This window comes from Zootermopsis nevadensis, unplaced genomic scaffold (assembly GCF_977971745.1).
Source record: "Zootermopsis nevadensis isolate Lab colony 2312 unplaced genomic scaffold, Znev_1.0 Znev_ptg000012l, whole genome shotgun sequence".
Lineage (NCBI taxonomy): Eukaryota > Metazoa > Arthropoda > Insecta > Blattodea > Termopsidae > Zootermopsis > Zootermopsis nevadensis.
The window spans coordinates 5883433-5905013 of record NW_028259144.1 but is presented as its reverse complement, the minus strand read 5'-3'; the positions used below and the strand labels follow the sequence as shown (position 1 = coordinate 5905013).

The window sequence follows — 21581 nt, the reverse complement described above, 5'->3', positions numbered from 1 at the left end:
GGAGGCTAAGAGGCTACTGACAGATCAAGTCGCTTTCTAGGACTGTCGGAACTTAACGCCGCATTCATTTATCGGCGTCTTTAGAGCGAGTCAATCTACAATAAATAACAGGCTGCAAGTTCTAAGAAGCTTAGCATTCAAGTCTCGAAGTCGTGCTGCTGGTGTATTGTTGGTGGAAAAACAGCGGACAAGCTAGGCGTACTGCCGAAAGCCTCTCGCAGAACACGCCAGTCCAATGAGAGAGAGAGAGAGAGAAGGCGGACGTACAGAATGGTCACATCGTACCCGTCTCGTTACGTCGAACACAGACGGGAATGGATAAAATCGAATTATTTTGTTTCATTCTATCGAGTCCTGCAACAGCAGTGACGCTACAAATGCGAAATTCATTTTAATTATTCCGAACTACATTTTAAGATATTGCACATTATAACCAGGTCTCAGGAAAAAATGTAACAATAAGTTTCTAAGTTTCTAATTCCTTGACGTGATCACTGTAATAATATATGCATTTGATAAATAGAAAAAAACTATGATGATTCTTAAATTTTCACCTGCCTCGTGTTACGTCCGCCCCCATAAGCTCGGAATTTGCCAGCTGTAAATATAGAAAATAAAAGAACATAAGCAAACACTGAAAGTTTCAATGCTAAGATTCGAACGAGGTAAAAATCCAACTCAAGTGTTTTCAAAGACCTAACCTTCTCGGACTTTATAAATGATAATCCCCGAAAGGGCTGGTTTGTAGAGCGTCATAAAACTAGCAAGCAGCGCTGAGTTCAACTAAAATCTTCACGTCGTAAAAACGCGTTAATTAAAGGGGAACATTCTACACCCTCAGCTTCACTGCAACAAACAGATTTTACGCAGAAACATATCAACTTTCGGTTCTAAGAATTTGCATGAATAAAATTATTAAAAAGTAACAGATATTTCAAAATCTGGCGAGCTTTCAGGTTCTGAGGGTGGCGTGTATGAAAATGACTTGTCTTCTGGAATATTGCGCCGTATAGTCTGGTGCAAATATACTGACGTTTCAGAGGAATTTACTGCCTCCATCATCAGGGCGATGAATTTATTCCTTCTTTAATATTATATTGAACATTAAAGAATAGTTCGTAACCCTGACGATAGAGACAGCAAGTACGTCTGGAATGTTGGTAAACTTTTGCCGGAATATACGTAGCAGCAAAGCAGAAGATTACTCAGCGCCGTCAGAACCTTAAGGATTAAGTGACTGACAAAACAGAAGTTTATATGTCGTAGTGCTGAAGGCTTTTTATTCCTATTCCCATGTGATATTAAATTATGCAAATGGAGAAACTGTGTAGGAGATCTGACAGGAACGCGAAATGACAGAGGAAAATTAATCTCAGACGGAGTAAAAAATACTGGAATCAGAAACAGAACACCAGTAGGTGAGGCAAACCGACGCATGAGGTACGTCATAACAGTGACAACGCAGTGAGGAGTTTCGGATTATCAGGCGATGAACGAACAGAAATCTGACTACGAGTGTCTTCCGGGATGCTGCGTCGTGCAGTGTCGCAAAAACCGAAGATCAGATTAAGGAGGATGAGATAGGTAGGACATGTAGCGGTCATGGGGAAGATATTTATTTATGGTTCATCTAACGATACTGTCGTTAACTCCAATTATATACCACGAATGTTATGATAAATAATGAACAATATATTTAAAAGGACAAGGAAGGAATTAGTCCTGGACTAATTCAAGACACTAACCCAGAATTTGATTGGAGGGACTGACGAAAACCATTGAAATTTGCTGCTGAGTGTTAGTACTCGTGCTTTATATTCGGGAGGTCCTGTGTTCAAATCTCGGCCCAAAGACTGGTTGCCCTGACTGAGATTTCTTATGGGGGAGATGATAAATGCGTACAAAATATAGTTGAGAAGACTAAAGGAAAGAGACCGCTAGGAAGACCTAAGAGTAGATGCGAGAATAATATTAAATGCATTTGATGGTAATGAGGTTATAAGGTTAGATTAAATTAATCTGGTCCAGAATAGAGTTCTTGCTTTCACGGAAATAAGCCTTCGGGTTCCATTAAGAACATGACGTACTTTGAGTAAGTATATACGTAGTTATTATTTATGTGTGTGGCACTAAGGTCATGTATTATCCACACTACATTAGTTTCTCTCTGAGCTTAGCGCAATTTCATAACCATTCTAATCAAAAACTTAGATTCAAAGATGTGACACATCTAATAAACGAAAAAGCAATGTCAAGCCTTCCACTTCTCTGGTTAAAAAAACTTTTCATTTCAATTTTCATTTTTTGTACTCGCTCCCTCCCCTCCCCCTTTCCATTCATTTGGGATCACCCTTGTAACTTCCTTGCTTTTCCTTTCATGTTCCCTCGGGACGCTACTGGAGCTGAGTTAAAAGTCAAGAGATGGACTAGCGTCCTCTTCAATAGCGCTGCTGCCCGATTCAAGTGCACTCCAGAGAGGGGTCGGGAGGGGACTCACAGTTGTCAATCAATATCCCACATGTCTGCTATCATCCGAGTGCGTCATTAAAGACAGGAAGCTCTTTATATAACGCTCAATTGTTTTCCGATCTTAGAACCGTGAACAGCAATTACACAGGTCAAGATGTGAACTACAGAAGGAAGATTCTTTTTCTCAAAGATCTTTTACATTTTGGTCTAGCGGTCAGAACACTAGCCTTGTAATCCTGGGGTCCCGAGTTCAATTCCCGGTGGTGCTCAGATTTATAACTTGTGTTGGGCAAGGCCGTGGTCTAGGCAACACGGAGTTTTCCTCCGGGGGCTTCCCCGGTTTCTCCGTGGCATCCCAACAATTACTCCATTCACACACAGAAGAAGGCAATGGCAAACCACTTCTGGATCATCTGCCAAGAACGTATATGAACAGGTCCCAGTCCGAGAAAAGGATGGAAGGATCCTGTTCATATGGACCTGTCGTCAGACAGAACACTAATAATAATAAATTTTCTGACACAAATTCAAGATTTGTTCACAGTTCGTTGTTCATTTCACGTAAATTATTGCAATGACAAAAGATGCTTATTGCACTAGCCGTGGTGATCCCCAAATATAAAATATTCGCTTGGAATACCCGTACGAGAAGAACTGGGCACATGTTGCATGTAGGAAGATAAATAAAAGCGAAACGATGTTAAACAAGTGGACAAAGATAAAATATCGTAATTGTCACCAGAGACATGGATTAGTTAATTAAGTGTAATGCATTTTAAGACGCAGTGCAACGACAGTACACTTCGGGAGTCTGGTCAGTGACCCAGTAAGGCTGGGGAAAGGCGGTGTCCACCGGTAGTCTGAAGATCGCATCATTTTCCACGTTCGGTTGGCAGCATCGGCTCTTGTACTGCAACAAGGCGGAAGGCGAAACTCTGGCTCGGTTCGTTACGTCAATTCCGGTTTTCAAACTCACTCACGGCGAATGAATACACAAGGTTGGGGGAAGATGGGGGAGTCGGACTTTTCTTCCTTCGGTACGTTTCAAGTTACGAGGGTCGAGATTGAATGAGGGAAGTAGGGCAAGGGCAAAGGGTTTGTTCGGAAGAAAAATGATCAACAACAGGAAATACTTAATAAATTACTTGACGCGATGACAAATTTAAATTTTAGTTTCCTGAACAGACTTGTACAATTCGGAATTTATATAAAACTGTCTACGAAGTTGCAACTTTACGTGGCCTTAGAGCAACTCCAACTCAGATTTCTGCCAGAACTATCAGACAACTTTGTTAAATGTATTGATATTTTAATATTTTCCGTCAAATCACAATTTTAATAAGATAATAAAATATAAAATATTTAAAATATCATTTCACGTTCCGCATCGAATGATCGATTTACAAATTGGAACGTCTCTTACGACATGTTTCGGTTATATTTAACCGTCCTCAGGTATAAATTAGATTGGTAAATTTAAAACTCGAATTACAATCATTTACAATGTTATGCAGTTTATTGAAATGTTCTTATCAGATTACTCTTATATATTAGAACGAAGATATTGTTTTTATATATATAGCGTGGTTCATCTGATGTTTAATATTAGTCTGTAAAGCAATGATTTAAATAAAACATTAATAAATATGGAGTAATATAGAAAACAAAATGATGGAAGTAAATAACAAAAAACAATACCTTCGTTCTAATATATAAGAGTAATCTGATAAGAACATTTCAATAAACTGCATAACATTGTAAATGATTGTAATTCGAGTTTTAAATTTACCAATCTAATTTATACCTGAGGACGGTTAAATATAACCGAAACATGTCGTAAAAGACGTTCCAATTTGTAAATCGATCATTCGATGCGGAACGTGAAATGATATTTTAAATATTTTATTATCTTATTAAAATTGTGATTTGACGGAAAATATTAACCTAATTCACAATATGACGCAAATATACTACCTTATAAATGTATTGAGCTGCTGTTTCTAGCCGGTACAAACGAAGGACATTCACCCCACTTTATTTCCAATTTGTATGTTGCAACACAACGTGAAGAGAGGAAATAGAAAACACAGCAAGGTAAAGTCGTCTCTGTGCTTAATTAAGTATCGCCCCGTGGATATACACGTGGGAAAGCGGATGTATACTCCCGTGCATCCTTAACCTCGGAGCTAGATAAATGTGAGTGGTCAACTTCACGCCCCGGCGTCTTTACCCTAAGTGCATAATATATATATTTCTTTCAACTATCAGTATCAAAGCCGATGATGGAGGCAGTATGTTCCTCCAAAACTTTATCATCTACCTAAGAGTCCACGCTGTGTTACGAAATGGCAGGCCAGCATTTGGGTGGGAGATTATTTTAAATTTAATCGCATACAAACAGACTTTATTAATGCGAATATGATATTAGAACATCCGTAAATTAAGTTTATCTTATTTTATTTCCATTTTTGCCATCTTGTTGCTTTCTTCTCAGGGTGAAATTTCATGTCAGAAAGCTGGATTTTTGTTTATCAAGAATATGTTTTATGTAGCTTATAAACCACATAAACCGTGCCAAATTTAATCAAGAAGCGTGGAATTTTAAAAAAATGAGACAATTAATTAGATGTTTCGCTCCTCACTTATCTGCTATTAAACTGTAAACTTGCTAATGCTTCGTTCTGTAAATATCGCATGACCTAACAATAAACATATCCTGTAGTTCTTATACCACCACACAACGTAGTCAGTAGAACAATGGCGTTGTTTTCAAACTGTGTTATTAAACCAAGGCTAATTTACCTTAATTATAGAGAAGTCTAAGAGGTTATATAATTTTCTCCGTGCCTTCAACAGAGTACTGAAACCTTTCAGTGGGCGGAAGAGAGATGATGATTAAAGACGTGATTCTTTCTATAGCAGAACTGACGTTAATGAGGATTACGTTTCATATCAATCTCGTAAACGTCGTTACTATGGTAATGTTCATCAATAATAAATAAAATACGAATAATAAGGGCGTAAGTCAAGCGTAATATGTACTAATTTAAGTCCTTCTTACTGATGAGGAAACCAGCAAAATAAAAATGTCAGTAATTTCTCCTAAATTTAAATTAAGCTGAAATTTTCAACATAAATTAAATGTACACTCGAGAGCATTTTTACGGGTTTTAGTAAAACTTTTTAAGTCCTTTTAAGTTCTTCCCCACCCCATATTTTGAGCTATTTATAAGAGAGAGTCAAAATATTTCAAACATAAAATTAAAATCTATAGGCAATAACACAGCGAACGTGGAAAACACGTTACGCTAACTTTACATTTTCTGACCTTTACATATACTTTGTAACTAAACTCTGCAAACAATTCCATTATTTATGGTCGTGCATTGTCAATTAGCAAAGCCTAAATCCTGAAACACGCTCTTCATAGGGAACGAAACTTACTGATTTATAACTTCGCCGTGCTGATGCGGCAACTTCTCCGACACCCGTGTTTGACCAATTACGCTGTAGGGGACGTCACAGGCGCTACTTGGAACAGACGTAAAGGACTGAGAGATCAGACGTCTAACCACAAATTTAACAATCAAGAAGTTTATTTTGAAAAAGTTCTTCACGGAAATGTCATAGATAAAATATATAGTAAGATTTAATGTTCTCACGACGGCGAGCATACAGATACTGCCTGAGTTGTAGCGTCATGTAGTCAGATAGAAGTTTACCAACGTTTCAGAGGTCTTTGCTGCATCCATCATCAGGGCGATGGAAGCAGTATTGAACTCTGAAACGCCGGTAAACCACTACCATACTACACGGCGATACAGCCCAGAAGACAACCACGTCTCCCTCTTAGTGTAGTACCAGTTCATTGTTAAGTCCTTTAGAGAAAACAAGAAGTTGGATTTGGGCTTCACGTACAATAACGATGTTATAAGACCTAAAAGAACAAAGATTGAATCTTATCACCAAATTTCAGTGAATACGTTAATTACAAATGCAATCAAAACCCGTTCGAATAATTCTCGAGGTGAAACGAGCGGACAGACACGAATCCCTTACACGTAATTTGTGTAAGTAACACAGAACACATGCACAGACCATGCCACTACCAGCACTGTTCCCAAACTCATGTTCTGCTGTAAGCGAGTACACTGTCTGCAATTAAGGTTACAGACAACGGAGTACCAATGACGGAACAAATTAATTTGTCCAGCCTCCTCCTTGTACACGTACGTTCATTCAATACGCTTGTCTCCCCTTGTCCTCACTCCCTTCCTACATCGTTCCTTCTTAGAACTTTTCTTCCCTGCTGATCGCTTAGTCATTAACACAAGAGGGACACAGAAGATTCTTAACAACGGGGTCCTGGCTTCGGCATTAACTCCACTAACCGAATGGACTCATTTCTCAGGATTTCTACGTTTTTGTAAGAGACGCTACCGGGATTAAAGGGTGATGGGTTGGGTCGGTAGCACAAATCGTATCAGAAGGAGTAAATATGACGGTGGATTGTTATTAAGCAAAGCAGAACACTGAAATAAAAGCTGGATGAAGTTAGTAATGGCTCAGTGTTACCTTTTCAGATTTACTGATTCATATCTTATCAAGGACGCCACAACCTTTTTAAAATGTCTATCAAAATAAAATCCGCTAAGTAACTTGCTTTGTGCTTAAACCATAAGCGTATTTTCCCGAGCAAAAAATCGCGGTTTACGAATTTTAAATTCGGAATTAACACTGATTGATCTAAATCTTATCTACATAATACGCAGACTCAATTGGTGATCATTTGCTGTTTTTAAAGAATTTTGGATCTTATGTGATAATATTTATGATGTGTTCTTAAAACCGGTGCTATCGCATGGTAATGCTTCGCTGTCTCTGTATTCTGGGTTTTATGTTGTAACATTATAACCGCTGCCACAGAAATACTGTTGAAGGAGCCTTACCTTCACACTCGCCGTCGAATTTATTTAACGAGATTACGTTTTCAAAAGCAGAGCAGTCTTGACGAGGTCGGGTCCAACTCAATCTAGCTGTTGAATAGTCGATCAGAACTTTTTTGTTAGGGCAGTGAGTTGACATTTATTTCGGATTATTTCTTTGTAATTTCTAGTTTCAATTAAATGAACTTGAATTTTCAGGCAGACGCAGAATGTATCACGATGAGAAAACTCCTTTGGATCTGCTGAGAAAGCCATCACAAATATCTCATGTTTCCTGAGAAAATAATGAATATCACTAAGCCCTTAGCCTTAGAAGAGAATGTCACGTGAGTTGATAAATGTGACGCCCAAGCTTCTGGGCTATTTGTACTGTGGTGTGCTGGGTAAAGGAAAATCGAAGACCATTTGATTAGAAACTGGGAACAAGGGAAGATTGGAAGCTTTTGGGGGTATGAGGGATAAAGGGAAGATACAAATTGGCTTCCACGTAGGTCTGCAACTTTGGCAATCTCACCCAGTCAAAGCCTTAAATGCCAAGGAAGAAAATGGCAAAGAACCCTCCCTCAAAGGCACAGGCGTTACCTTGAGATTCGGGATAATATAAATGTGAAATTTCCTTGAAGCTGATGCGTTCATTCAGATTTGATAGAAAACACTTTCCCTCCACAGACGTAAAAATCCTCGGCGTAAGTTCAGTATTTGTACTTGAATCATAATTAATATTCTGTGCAAACTTTTATTATATTTTCTTTGAAAAGAGTACATAAATTGAAAATTGTGTCTATCTGTCCGTCTACAAGGCTCATCACTGAATCTAACGAACAATTTTAAAATTCATCTGGTATTGTATACTGAAAGTCGAGTAAATAATTTCTGGTCATTATCAGTCTAATTCCAAATTGCATCTATGACATATTAATGATCACGATTTTCCAAAACATGATGACAGTGGTTCAACATATTCCCTCACGGCGAGCGTAAGTTGTCCCTAACTAACGACGCATTTTATGTAACAGGTTTTGGTACATTCTAGCGTATGAACTACCATTGAAACACTAATGAAAGAGAGATCTTCTTTTCAAAGTGTTTGCTTGGCTAACGCGGTTAACATAAAAGCTACGTCCCTGACCTTAAACCAGCTAAAGGTCAAGTACAGGAGCTACAAGAGAAATATTTGAAATTACAGTCCGAAACGTCGCGTCTGCTTCAGGTTAACGTGACGTAGGCTGTACGTCATGACCAAAACGCATGAGAACGTCTTTGTATGAGAACAGGTGTTTTCTCATCCTAACAATAAAGTGGGGAATGAGGGTGGGGACAAGAAGGGATGAAAGGCGTGATAAATGGATAGCATATATGGGTACACATGGCAACCCTCGAAACCAACCCCCGCGCACACAACCCTCTTAACACGGACAGTCGCGACGAAAGAATTTGTCACCGCCATCGACCCTCGTAGTATTAAATGTCAATAAGACGTACAGTTTCCTGGTGACAACGACAATTCCAAGTGTTCCGAAACTTTTGATGAGAACACCTCATTGCTGAACATTCCTGCAATGCATTCGGAAGCTCTCGGGTTTGAAGCTCGGTCCGAGGACCGGCTGTCTCCGTCTTAAATGGCGTCGTTCATTGTCTCAATCCCTCCTATAAAATTATTGTATACAATCTTAAAATAGACCAAGAACGCACTCTCCGTATATTTTCCGATTCATAACTTACTCTCATCCAACCGACAGACATTATATAATCAGTGCCACGGGAAGTCCTGATTTTCACGAAAAGAAAAGATTTTTTTTTAAAGTTCTCACAAATCGGGTTTACTGGTTTAAAAATATATAAATTTCATTATAAAATTTACATATAAATTTAAGCTGAGGTGATTTTATTAAATTACAGATAATACGATGTAAAGGATTTTAAGTATCAGCCATTTTTTCTTTATATTTTTTTTAATTTCCCTCCTTTTACACCAGAACCAGCACTTGAAACTCGTTACATATACCTCGAATCAATAAATTTTATTTTTCAGGAAGGAGGAAAAGTTCTTAATTTCCGAAAAATAATTCTTATAATATTTTAGCATCGTATCCTATCAAACGCGAAAAGCAACCCTTGTGGTAAAAAGACGTCTGTGCGTATGTAGTCCCTTGCAATATTTAACTAAGTAATTTTATTTCAAAATTGTTATAAACGGCATCACCTACTCGCTTAACAGAACAAATTTCTCATGTTTAAAAGCTAAATTCATATGCTACAGCCATCTGTGATCAGAAATATACACTAAGAGCAGATTTAATCATAAAACGTTTTATCTAGATTGTTGAACACAGATTAGAAATCAGAAAAAGAGTTGAATTATGTTGCGATATTTTTTAAAGTGATTCGAACCCCAAGACTAATCGATACGCGAGACAGAGTGTTAAAATACGAGCTTACTTTGGTTTGTGAGCGTTCTATGCACAAGAAGTCCTCTGTGTGTGTGTCTGTCTGTCAACGTAACGTAATACATAAAATGTTCTCAGTTTTAATTATTTATAACAATTACCGATATTATGAAGACAAAATGTAAAATGCGTGCCTTTTTTCATGGTAACGGACAAGTCATGTCATAATAATTGGGAATATATTTAAAACGATATTAAATATCTAACGTGCTGCTCTGTAAAGATTTTGTCATCGAGATTTACAGGATTATTATTCAAATACTTTAAAAATTCTGGTAAATGTTAACTTACATATTCACTATTAACATCATCTTACATGTATTTCCCAAATTTTCTGTATAAATAAAATAATATTACGCTTTCAGGTTGCTTTTGTCATCTGTAAATCGATTTGTACGTAACGTTTAAAGTCGATCGATTGATGTTTTTATAATCAAAGAAATTTGTACAAAAATTTGAACATAACAAATAATAAATTAAAACCAAAAATATCTCTAATATTTTCTACATCAAATGCTGGTGTGATATTCAAATAAATGTAACTATAACATCGCAATGACTCGGTTGCTAGACACTCGATCATATAATTAGTTATATTTTAATAGATAAAGTTGGTATTGAAGTAAAGGAGGGTATCCTGTCCTTTATAATATGCCCCAAAAGTCCCTTACCTTCATCCCTCTACACGCATGACAAATCTTCTCCCTATTTCTCTCGCCCCAATAAACACAGTTCTGAACCCGTTTATGTGAAACATTTTCAATTCCAATTAAAATCTAACTGAATCACAAAGCGGTTGCTTACATAGGTTGAGGACACGTGGATAAGAAACACGACCTGTCACTCCAATTAAAAGCAGTGAACACAGAGTACAGTTGTGATCATATGTCACTGAAGCGATCATTTATACTAAAAGTCCCCCACGTCGAAAATACATAACAACATGACGTCCGCGCGACATAATTTAAATTCAATTGCGATTAATTATGAACAATTGTAATCAGTGTCTGACTTCGGTTTTCGAGGATGAGCCGAGTCAAGTTTTGGTTATCCAACAATTTAGTAAAATCCGCAGATGCGAAGTTCATGGCGAATGCATGTTAAGAAAAACATCGAAAAAGTAGCAGAATAAGAGGCATCGAAGTCGGGGTCTGACGAATATAATGCAGGAGTTAAGATCACTGAATCTTGACTGTCGGTAACTATTTACGAACACATCGCTTGTAATAAGCGTTTCACTTAGACTCGCAAGTATTTTTAAAAAAATATATAATAAGAAATTTTAACTGGTTAACAGTGTTTTAGCATTTAATATTAAAATTTATAATTTTAAAGATAAAATTATTGTGAAGATTATTTATGAAAAGAATGCTGAATGTGGCGATAAGGGAATATTTAACATATCAGTATTATCCCAGCATTTATCTCAAGGGACTGAGAAATATCATGAAATATTTCAGCTAGGAAAGCTTGTTTCTAGTCGAGATTTGAAACCCGGAACACAAATTAGAAATTATAACCACTCAACGCGTCGTTTGGGGCAAGTGACCTTTGCTGATGTTTTCCCTCCTGTCCAAAGGCCTACTATTGCTCATAATCAAATATACGAAACGGCAACATTCATATTTTTATCGCGCTGTTATCATGGCTGTGTGTTGCTACGTTTTTTCCATCACGTTCACGTCTTTCCCTCCGATTTTAAATTGGAAATTTACCGCGTCTCTGAGAACTTACATGGATGGGAACAGCCAGATATTAAAATCCACGAACTATAAATGAGTTCTCAAACATCACAGGAAAACAATGTGGTTTTATTACTGTAGAAACCCTGTAAGTGTTTCAGTACTTATACGTTTTCATAACATTTCATTAGTTTTCATCCCGATGTGCTCTCGAATTAAAAGTCTGAAGCGCTGAAGCTACCCTTCGTACAATCAATCATTTAGATATTAATAAACAGCCACTTTAAATAAAGCAGGTACAAAAGCACAAAAGCTGCAGCAGAATTCAAAGCGTACTTCAGTTGTTAAAGCATTCCTCTTTCGCCACGGATGAGAATATTTATTAATTCCCATTCAGCTGTTCTAAAATAAAATTACCTTGTCATTCCGCTGTCTCATTCATGTCATTAATTACAGCCTCGATTCCCATTTTATTTCAAGACCATTTTCTTATTAATTTCCTCTTTTATTTCAATTCTTTTTTGTTTATTCTCATTATTCTTACGACAGTTCGTAATGTAAGAGAGATCGAGTGTAAACGAGGGTATCGGATTTGAACACAAGTTTACCCAGAATAATAATACAAGATGTCAATGAAGACAGGGAGTCCGCACGAAAGATCACAATATGGCAAATGTATGGATTGTTTTCACGTGACGTAAACTAAAATAAGCTGGACTTCTATACCAAACAATCACACACGACTTTTATATTCTATATTTAGTTATTTTTCATATTAGCCATATGAAAGGAACCCCTAAAGATAGCCCATGAAAGCCGGAATGCATAGAACAAAATATAAAGTCTAGTTAATAAACAGTTGAATCTACTGGTATAATATTAAAGTCGATTTGTGTGAATAAGGAGGTGGCGTACTAGAAAATAGTACTGTATAAATAAATATTTAATGTCTTATTTTTGTTATATAGTTTTTAATATCGTAATAGAGTGAAACATTTTTTGGGTCATCCTGTTGCTCTGACCATCTACTGAATAGACCACGAGGAGATCAAAATTGATTTCAAGAAAGAAACCACTTCCCTGCACGTTCGTCCCCATTTCGCTCTTGTGCTGCGTGACAAGAGAAAAATGCGTGATAAATCGAATTGCCAGGGCTCACAGCACCCCCGAAAACATTGATTTTTCTTTCTACCTTCGTAAATTGCACACTCGCGTGGCAAGTGGTGGAGCTTTTCCGGATGTACCACGCTCCCTGGCTGCAGTAACCACACACCACACCCACTCGGCCAGGTTCTGGGCTACTCAACAACTTCTGCCACGTGTCGGCCTGCAATCGATCTTCATATCTAACTTCAGTCAGATTCCAATTAGCACTCTTTATGCTGCATTCTAGATATCCCTTCAAAACCGGCGTTTCATCTCTGTACATTTATACCGGTTGATGGTTTTGATAAAAATATTTGGTTTAAAATCTCTTTATACTTTGAGTTCATCATTTTCATCATCTCAGAAACTGAATTTTAAGTTCTGGCCTTTCATGGAATTACAAAATAATGTGTTTCTGCTAAAAATGTCAGCGTGGATAATTTTATCACATTTATTACTCATTGTGGAAATTAATGTGACAATCATTCTCAAGTTTTTAGACAACTGAACTCCTCAGAGCTAAGTTGGTACAAATCAAATTCTTAAAACCTAACATAAAATTAGGTTTCTCGTTAATACCGAATAAATAACATAGAGAAATTTAGCGTGCTTTCTATAATATATTATTAGCCCCAGAAAAAATGGTTTAATTGATTAGAGAATAAATTGTAAGTATACACCTACTTCTTTCTACACATTTGTTGACTTATACCACTTTAGCTCTGGTCAGCTAAACTGCATATTACTAAACTTATTTTGTTGTCTTAAAACACAGAAAATAAAAAAGAACTTAATTGAATTTTTAATTTTTAATATTAACACTGAAATTAGTATAGCTAGAAACTGATGTGATGTCGTTGAAAGATGTAGACAGATCGTAATGAATATCTGGAAACTTGAGAAAATAATTTTGTTCACAATCTTCCATTTATTAATTTACGTAGATGGGTAGTAAGTGAGTACGTTATTTATAAGTCGGTCTGCAAGGTTTTCACATCAAAATATTTATCAACAATTTACGCAGCTACTCAGGTTAGACAATTCTTCATATTTCTTATGCATAATTAACTTATTTCTAGGAAGCGTACTTAAGCTTTGTAGACTTTGTCGTTAAACACAAATTAAAAAGTATATCCTCATTTTCACATCGTGCAGTAGGCGGTGTAATGTTTTCTTTCTGAATAATACGCAAAATTTTGAAGTTTGTATCGTGCCTACCTTCAGAGCAGACAAACAGCCCCCCCCCCCCCCCCCCGATCACCTGAATCAACGTACGCACCCTCTTCTGTTAAGTAGACTGTAAGCAGGGAGGGGTGACGGGGTGGCGCCCAATTATTTAAACACTGCGTTGTAATAATCATCAGATCAGCATCGTTTATTTAAGGGCAGTCGTAGAAATATTGCGGAAGGGGAGTAAAGTTTGCCTCACATTAAAAGAAAGGAGGAATTCCAGTGAAACTGTACAGCCGTCTGCAGACGTACTGTTAACAGAGACTTTCATATTTATTTACTTGTAGTTTATTTATCGACTTTATCAGTAGCTCAGATTATATAGCGTAGAATAATTAATATAATTAATAAATTATAAATCAGAAAAATAATATGGAACAAAGTGGTCGTGGTATAATTTAAGGTATTATAAGGGAATTTATCTGGAGAGACGAAGGAAAACCACTATAAACTTAAGAGAGAATAGCCGGTCTCCGGGTTAAGATTTTAATTCCAGAATCTCCCGTAAACGAAACAAGAATTTTAACCATTCAGCTCCTACGTTCGGTAAGACAGGTTGAAAAACTACAACATTAAGCAATTGTAAACATATGAACTCAGATTTGGAGCAAACTTACTTTATAAACGCCTCTATACTGTTATGTATACCTCGTCGGCTTTAGTGTTCAGTTATTGCAGACACAAATATGCTGTTGTACCAAGGTTTCGGAGGAATGAGTCACAAATTCTAAGCTAAAGTTATACTCCTCCGAACGTCGAAAGTAACCTTCAAAACTACAATAGTACCAGAAACCAGAGAACCATTACTGGAATTTCTACCTCCGTTAAAACTTCAGGTCTTAAGTATAATTGCTTTGCCTTAATGAAGCACGCATATTTCGAATTTACAAACACAGAACAAAGCACAACTGTCATCCCCAGAGCTTTACTTTTAGTAATTACTCTATAAACCAAATAATTCGCCCCTGCAATCACTGGCCCCTCTACAGATGTATTAATTATTTAAGTTGACGAAGCCCTGCGCCCAGGGTTTGTCCAATGTGCGTCTGTCTCCACGTCACTCGCTTATTCTCCCCTATCCAAACACACTAACGCTTATTATTTGTATATCACGGGATCAGATGTTGACGGACTGAATGCCAATTCCAGATGTCCGTACAAGAGTAGACTCGCTCTTTTCCTCAGTCTACAGCAAACACAAATAATACATTATTTATTTATACACAAAATTACGTAGCGGACCTTTAACAGTACAGTCAACTCTACAATGTATTAGTTCAGTCTGTACTCTTTTCGTTCTGCTATATCATCTTTTATACATTATTTGATTTCAGGGTGTGGTCGTCTCTTTTTGACAGGGGCGTAAAACGTGCGTCAGTGTCAGTAGTATAAATCGATACAACGGTCATAATTGACATAACACGAGGGCTTCATTTAGCTCTAATTTCCATGGCTAGAACTTAAGAATGGTTTTGTGTCTGGTAGCATTATACTAGCCCCGTTAGAAACCACGCATATGTCAATATTAGTGTTCAGTGTTCTAACACCGTGTAAACACCATGGATTTGGAGAACGCGCCCATAAAGTGTTACAAATCAGATTAACATCGACATCTTCACAGCAGTGAGAATCTAAAATCTCAGTTTTTAAATTTCAGGTTGATGATTTAGGTGTGTTCACTGTCTTCAATAACCATTAATCTGAGTCGGCTTTAGAAGCATTTCCTAACCAAAAACAGTACCGTGCAGCCTCCAGTAAGATCAATATACTTCAACCCACTGAGAATTGTACCTAACCTAACGTAACCTAACCTCCCGCTGAGTGGCCTGCGATGAATGCAGTGCACCCTTCACAAAACGAAACCTTACGATCTCCGACAAGTCTAATCTGCAACAGCCAGCAATTTTCAGTTTTTTTTAAAATCCGAAATCGATGCGAACTTACATATATTTAGCGAGCAGTTCATGTAGCGACATACAATTATTACATTATTAACTAATGCGTATCCAGCGTCCTGGTAGATCCCCTGGCAGAACGACCACATCATTATCCCCGTAACATAATACACAACTCCCTGGTACCATTTAATTTGACTCCATTAAATAAGAAACAAATACAATCACAGTAATTACAAGAATTATGTTTTATTATAGTCATCCGTTATTAAAGTGTTTTCTTGCTTTAATACTTCTGAACACCCAGCAAGTTCTAAAGAGAAGTTTAGGAAACTATACTTCTTCCTTGTTAATATAAATTAATCAAGCTAGAAGATTTTGTCAAAATATATACATATAAAATTATCACATGTATCGCCATTGGTAATACTGTATGTCACCCTGACATTCAATCTTTTGAACTAATACCATTTCAACATGGCGGTCTTAAGAACAGGCTGATAGCCCCTAGAAGATTTCATCAAGGCAATTAAACTTAGAGCAGCAGTAGTGACCATCCATGTCTGGTCCTGAAATGCTTTATAGTAAAAGATCTTCGAAGAAATTCCGTAATTTGCACTTATCATCAAATAGGCTAATTATTAGTACGATCAAACGTAAGATGACTGTGGGCGGGGCATGCAGCACGCACAATAAAATTTAAAAATGAACATAGAAGGAAAACAGCTCTTGGAATATCTGATCGTAGATGTGAGGATAATATTAAAAGGGCTCTTCAAGAAACTGTGTTTGATTGTAAGGATTGAATGAATCTGGCTCAAGGTAGGATTCAGGTGAGAGTCCTTGTAAATCTGTATTTAAACCGGATTTCGTAAAAGCATAGAAATTTCATGATCATCTGAGTGACTGTAAGCTTCTCAAGAAGAACTGTGCTTCGTAGACGTATACTGTGAAAGTGCGACGTTAATACAGTTATCTCAGGTCAGGTCATGTCGATTTGGACATTTGGTTTTAGCGGTGTTAAATATCGTGGTTCTTTCCCCAATGTCATTAAATTGTACTTACTACGTTGCAACACAAATTTTAGTTTAGTACTTGTATTTTTATTACTGTCTTCTAGCTTTGTAATCTGGTAAAAGTTTGCCGACGTTTCATATATGCTTGCTGCCTCCATCATCAGGCAGCAAGCACCTTTGAAAGTCGGCAACAGACGACAGAAGACAGCCATCTTCGTCTCACCGCTGTGTGAACCTAAAATCTCACAAACTGTGGTGTTTTTTCCCCCAGAAAATTATTCTGCCGAAACTCCCGGTGCCAAACTTGGACGAAACTCTGGAACGCTACCTAGCTGCTGTAAAACCAATCGTCAGTGATTCACAATATGAGAAAACGAAAACGATGGTAAAGGCCTTCGGATCGAGTACTGGTCAGGGGCAAAGACTACAAGAAAAGCTTCTGCAGCTTCGGGAGGAACAAGATAATTGGGTAAGCATAATTAAGGCACAAACTAGTAATTTAAAGTGAAACAAAGTAACCATGGTAACCAATGTAGCCTGTGGATTCCCAGTCAGTCACTTCCACGAGCATGTCAAGTGTCCGCCGTTGCTGTTGGGTCTCAACCAACTGCAATGTAATTATTGTCCTCTGTTCCGCCAACCAAATCCGTCTCACCGCTTCGCCAACCACGGCACGCTCTACATTCGACTTCCTAGAATTCCCAATGCACATTCGCCCTGAAGATGACAACTGCAATGTATGCCGAAAGGTTCGTTGTTTTTCAACATTCGATGCGGATCACTTCTCGCTTAGAACATTGTAATAATCGATTCTGTTTCCGTTGTTTTTGGATTGCCACTGACGTTCACAAAGAAAACACGCCATCTTTTATCGACTACCATTTTGTCTACTCGCTCTTAAACAACGGGGAAACAGAGTGTAAAACACAGAGAGGAGTTCTAAACTCAATTGTTCTGGTAGAATGGTAGGTTTACGTGCTGTTGTTACGAGGAAACAAAAGCTCCCTGCCTTCTCGAAAACTCCAATTTCATGTCACTGGAGTTCAATTTAAATGTAAATGAAAAGTAAAATCTAATTTTTGAAGGGAAAATACGCAGACGCTGAAAGAATTTAAGAAAATCGTAAAAGAAGAAGAGTCTGAAGTAAACGCAGTGCAGGAACAGGTTAGATCATCGCTGTTAAAGTTTTAAAGACAGATGAAACGCATGCACTACATGCACAATCGTGCATCCTACCCCACCTATGTCGAGTTGGGTCTGAAGCTAATCGATGAGAAATATCCGACGTGCACGGCTGATACGTGAGTAACTAACTGTATCTTATGAAGCTAACAGTCACTCAGCTGGTCAAATGGATTTGCAAACTTTAACGGAATCCGAGAGCCCCCATTATTCCATCTTCAGCAACGTGAATCCAATCCACAACCCACGTACTATTTTTAGGACCTATTTTAATCCTGTGCTCCTACGTATGTCCAGCCAGACATTCGCCAATATAGTAATTGAAATTGTGCCACGACCACTTCCTTACAAATAAATTTCCAATTCATTAACCACTAATCATGTCGTTCGGCGTAACACAGTATTAGCAATTGGAAGTTTAGTTCAATAAAACAAAAATAACAAAAACTTACACGCATATATGTACAAATATATTTAAGCGCGCACAGCCTCAACATCCGATATATGGGCAAAAACCTTATTCAACTTCTGCGCACACAAGTTCGTGAAATTTCTTTCCCGATACAACTCTCAGCTGATTAATTACGGAGAGTGCACAAGGCACGAGTGAGTGCCACGTAAGAGTCCCATTCACCAAAGCGCTGCTTCTGTTTCATTTGTTTCTTTACGAGTCGCTTTCCCTTTACCTTACAGTGACGCCTTCCAGGTATCCAAACCCGGCGCACACACAACGAAAAATCAATTTCAATTCGTTATCCCGTTAGTCAGAGAACAGGGCTGTGTGACAGGGGGGAGAGATTATAGTACCACGCCATGTACAAACGGCTTCAAGTAATAAATGGCCCTGATGTACGCATAAGAAATGTATACAACGAACTTTAAATTGACCAGAACGCGCCAACTGCAAATAAGTCAAGTGCCGTTCCTTCCTTGACATTTGCCCACCAATCCACAATAATTGCTACTCTCACAACATCACCATAAGAACCGGTACATAAATGGCGGGTTCTGGGCAATTTACAATTTGGGTTCTCCGCTTTCAATCTCGTTAAAAGATAATACCTTGCAATTTAATATAATTAATTAATTAATACACTATACATTTAAGAGTTGATTATTTCATGATAGGGATCGAAACATTAAATCAGATCTAAAACTTCTTGACGATGGTGAAGAGTCAATTGAATAAAAATTTACTTGGATATTATCCATCGTCTAATAAATATAAAACGTAAAACGACGTTTCGGAGATGGGACTCTATCTCCGTCTTCAGGTTCCTACACAGTTGGGTCCACTAGATAGAGCTAATCCCTATCTCGTTTTGCGTTTTATATTTACTAGACGATGGATAATATCCAAGAAAATTTTTATTCAATTGAAACATTAAATCTTAGTTAGAATAGCTAATATCCAGACCGAGTTACGAACATGGGATTTATGAAATACGAAGTAACGTTCCTCACCTTTGAACGGCGACGTTATATATCGAAGGGTAAATCCGCTGATATTTCTTAAAAAAATTAATTTAATCAAAACGTAGGTTTGTTTTGCTACTGTCTCTGTGAAAAAACTCAAGTTTCACTTTCATGAAAGGTCACCTAAGAAATACCAATGAACCGTGAAAGTGTTTGTAGATTCCGTTGCCCTCTGCTGTGTCATTACATCGCAGTTGGACCTGACTGTATCACTCGCCGCGGTTACTATGAAAATTGTTTGATCATCGACTCGGAAAGTAAATGACATTTCGCTGCTCATGCGAACACATCCCGCATGCCTCAGTCCCCACGACCTGTAATTCAGAGCTAGAGGGAGACAGAAACTCTTCCGCAAACATTAACCCTCAAGGGGTAAGAAGAGGGGAAGAAAACTAGATTAATAAAATAAAAAATAATAATTGGATTTGCCTTAACTATCTTCATGCATCGACTAGCCCGCGGAACCTACAAGTGATGATGTGTAGTATTGATTCCCCTTCCCAAACAGCTTTGTTTTTAATTCAGTTTGCACTGTTAATTCCACGTGAACATAACACATAAAACTTATCAAGTGTATGAAAATTTCCTTTCGTCATTTACAGATTAAAGTTACGAAAATTTATAATGAGTATTTCATAAATTGTACCCTTCATGAAAAATTGGGATGGTTAGAAAACAGAAGAATGCTAGAAAATTAGAGGACAAAACAGAGTATAAAGGAAAACCAGAATAACGAAAACAATGCAAAGGAAAACTAGAAGACAGAAATGGCAGAATTATTCTATTTTGTATTTTAGCTTCAAATACGTATCATGATTATTTAATCGTGGAATGTCGTATTGATTATTACAATAAAATCACAATTCTATAAAAATATAGAGATTAAAAACCAAAATTTCAAAACGTCATTATTCTCTAGGCATGAAATATTATGAATTTAGATCACTTTACACAGTATACATTTTATGTTAACTTCAGGGTCTTACCTATAATATTTCGCATACCATTTTGTAGAATTTATTTCGAAATTGGGAACTCTCAGCAACGAGAAATATCAAAACACAGCACTAATGCACATATTCTTGTTTTTTATTACCCAGAATAACAAATAACTCGAAGACTAGAATTCTTACTTACACCACTAGATGTCAGCATGTGTTAGGTTCTGTCATTTTGTTTCGTCAACGTAAGTAACTAGAATTACATAACCCTGATTTACTAAACGTTAAGCTAAGAAAACCAGCATTAATATGAAAAAAAACACACGACGATAAACAATCCTGTGACTTCCACTTTTAATTTTATAGACGAAAGTACATGAATGAGTGGCCAAAATTTCTAAACCAAATTCTAAGTCTCTGTGGGCGATTGTGAATATTAAAATATTTTATATTTTCGATGGTAAAATGTTTCATTGGCTTCTTACCATCTGCCTAATGTATAGTTTCATCAGACGTCGTCAATCACAAGAATGAGGAACAGTAAATGTATCGACTATCAATCATCGTTCGCTACGTAATTTAAAGACAACATCAGAAGACATCATTAGTGTCAAAGAACAAGATCATTATGAATGTTTAATTGCAAAGAATGTGAGAAGAAGCAGTTATAAGGTTTTGAGATAACCTTCAATCGTTTGTCTGGAATGAATAAAATAAACCTCTATAATGCTCAACAAACGTAGATGTCTCCTGAGCTAGTTTAAAACGAAAAATCTCTGTAATATGGGCTAAAAGCTGTGCCCGTGAAACCAGTTTGTCACTTATCCAGGTTAAGAACACATGTCCTTTCATTTCCAACACGAAAACTTCTGAGTGCAGTCGCACTTAAGCAGAAAATTAAACTTGAAACCTGTCGACTGTGACCTATAAACGCCAATACTACACCATAAGGTTCTTTTCGCAATTATTTATCATGCCAGAGATTTATAAAGAACTTTTGCGTGGGCCGAGGTGGTCAGACACTGGAATATCGCCGCGGAGTACCAGGTTCAATCCCGGGTGACTCTAAGCGGCATTCATGGTGTTCGAAGTAGGACTGGAGCAGACTTCTCCCTGCTAAACGTCATTCCACCATTTCTCTATACTCATCT

At 37.3% G+C, this 21581-nt stretch overlaps 1 protein-coding gene across 1 annotated transcript in view; it reads left to right on the top strand.

The window, feature by feature from the left end:
- ChAT (Choline acetyltransferase) overlaps window positions 1-21581 on the top strand; it is a 104863-nt gene that overhangs the window by 63070 nt on the left and 20212 nt on the right. The window contains exon 3 of the mRNA XM_022069869.2: window positions 17103-17300. Coding sequence (XP_021925561.1) covers window positions 17214-17300 — 87 coding nt within the window. The 5' untranslated portion in view covers window positions 17103-17213. The remainder of the gene's footprint in view (window positions 1-17102; window positions 17301-21581) is intronic.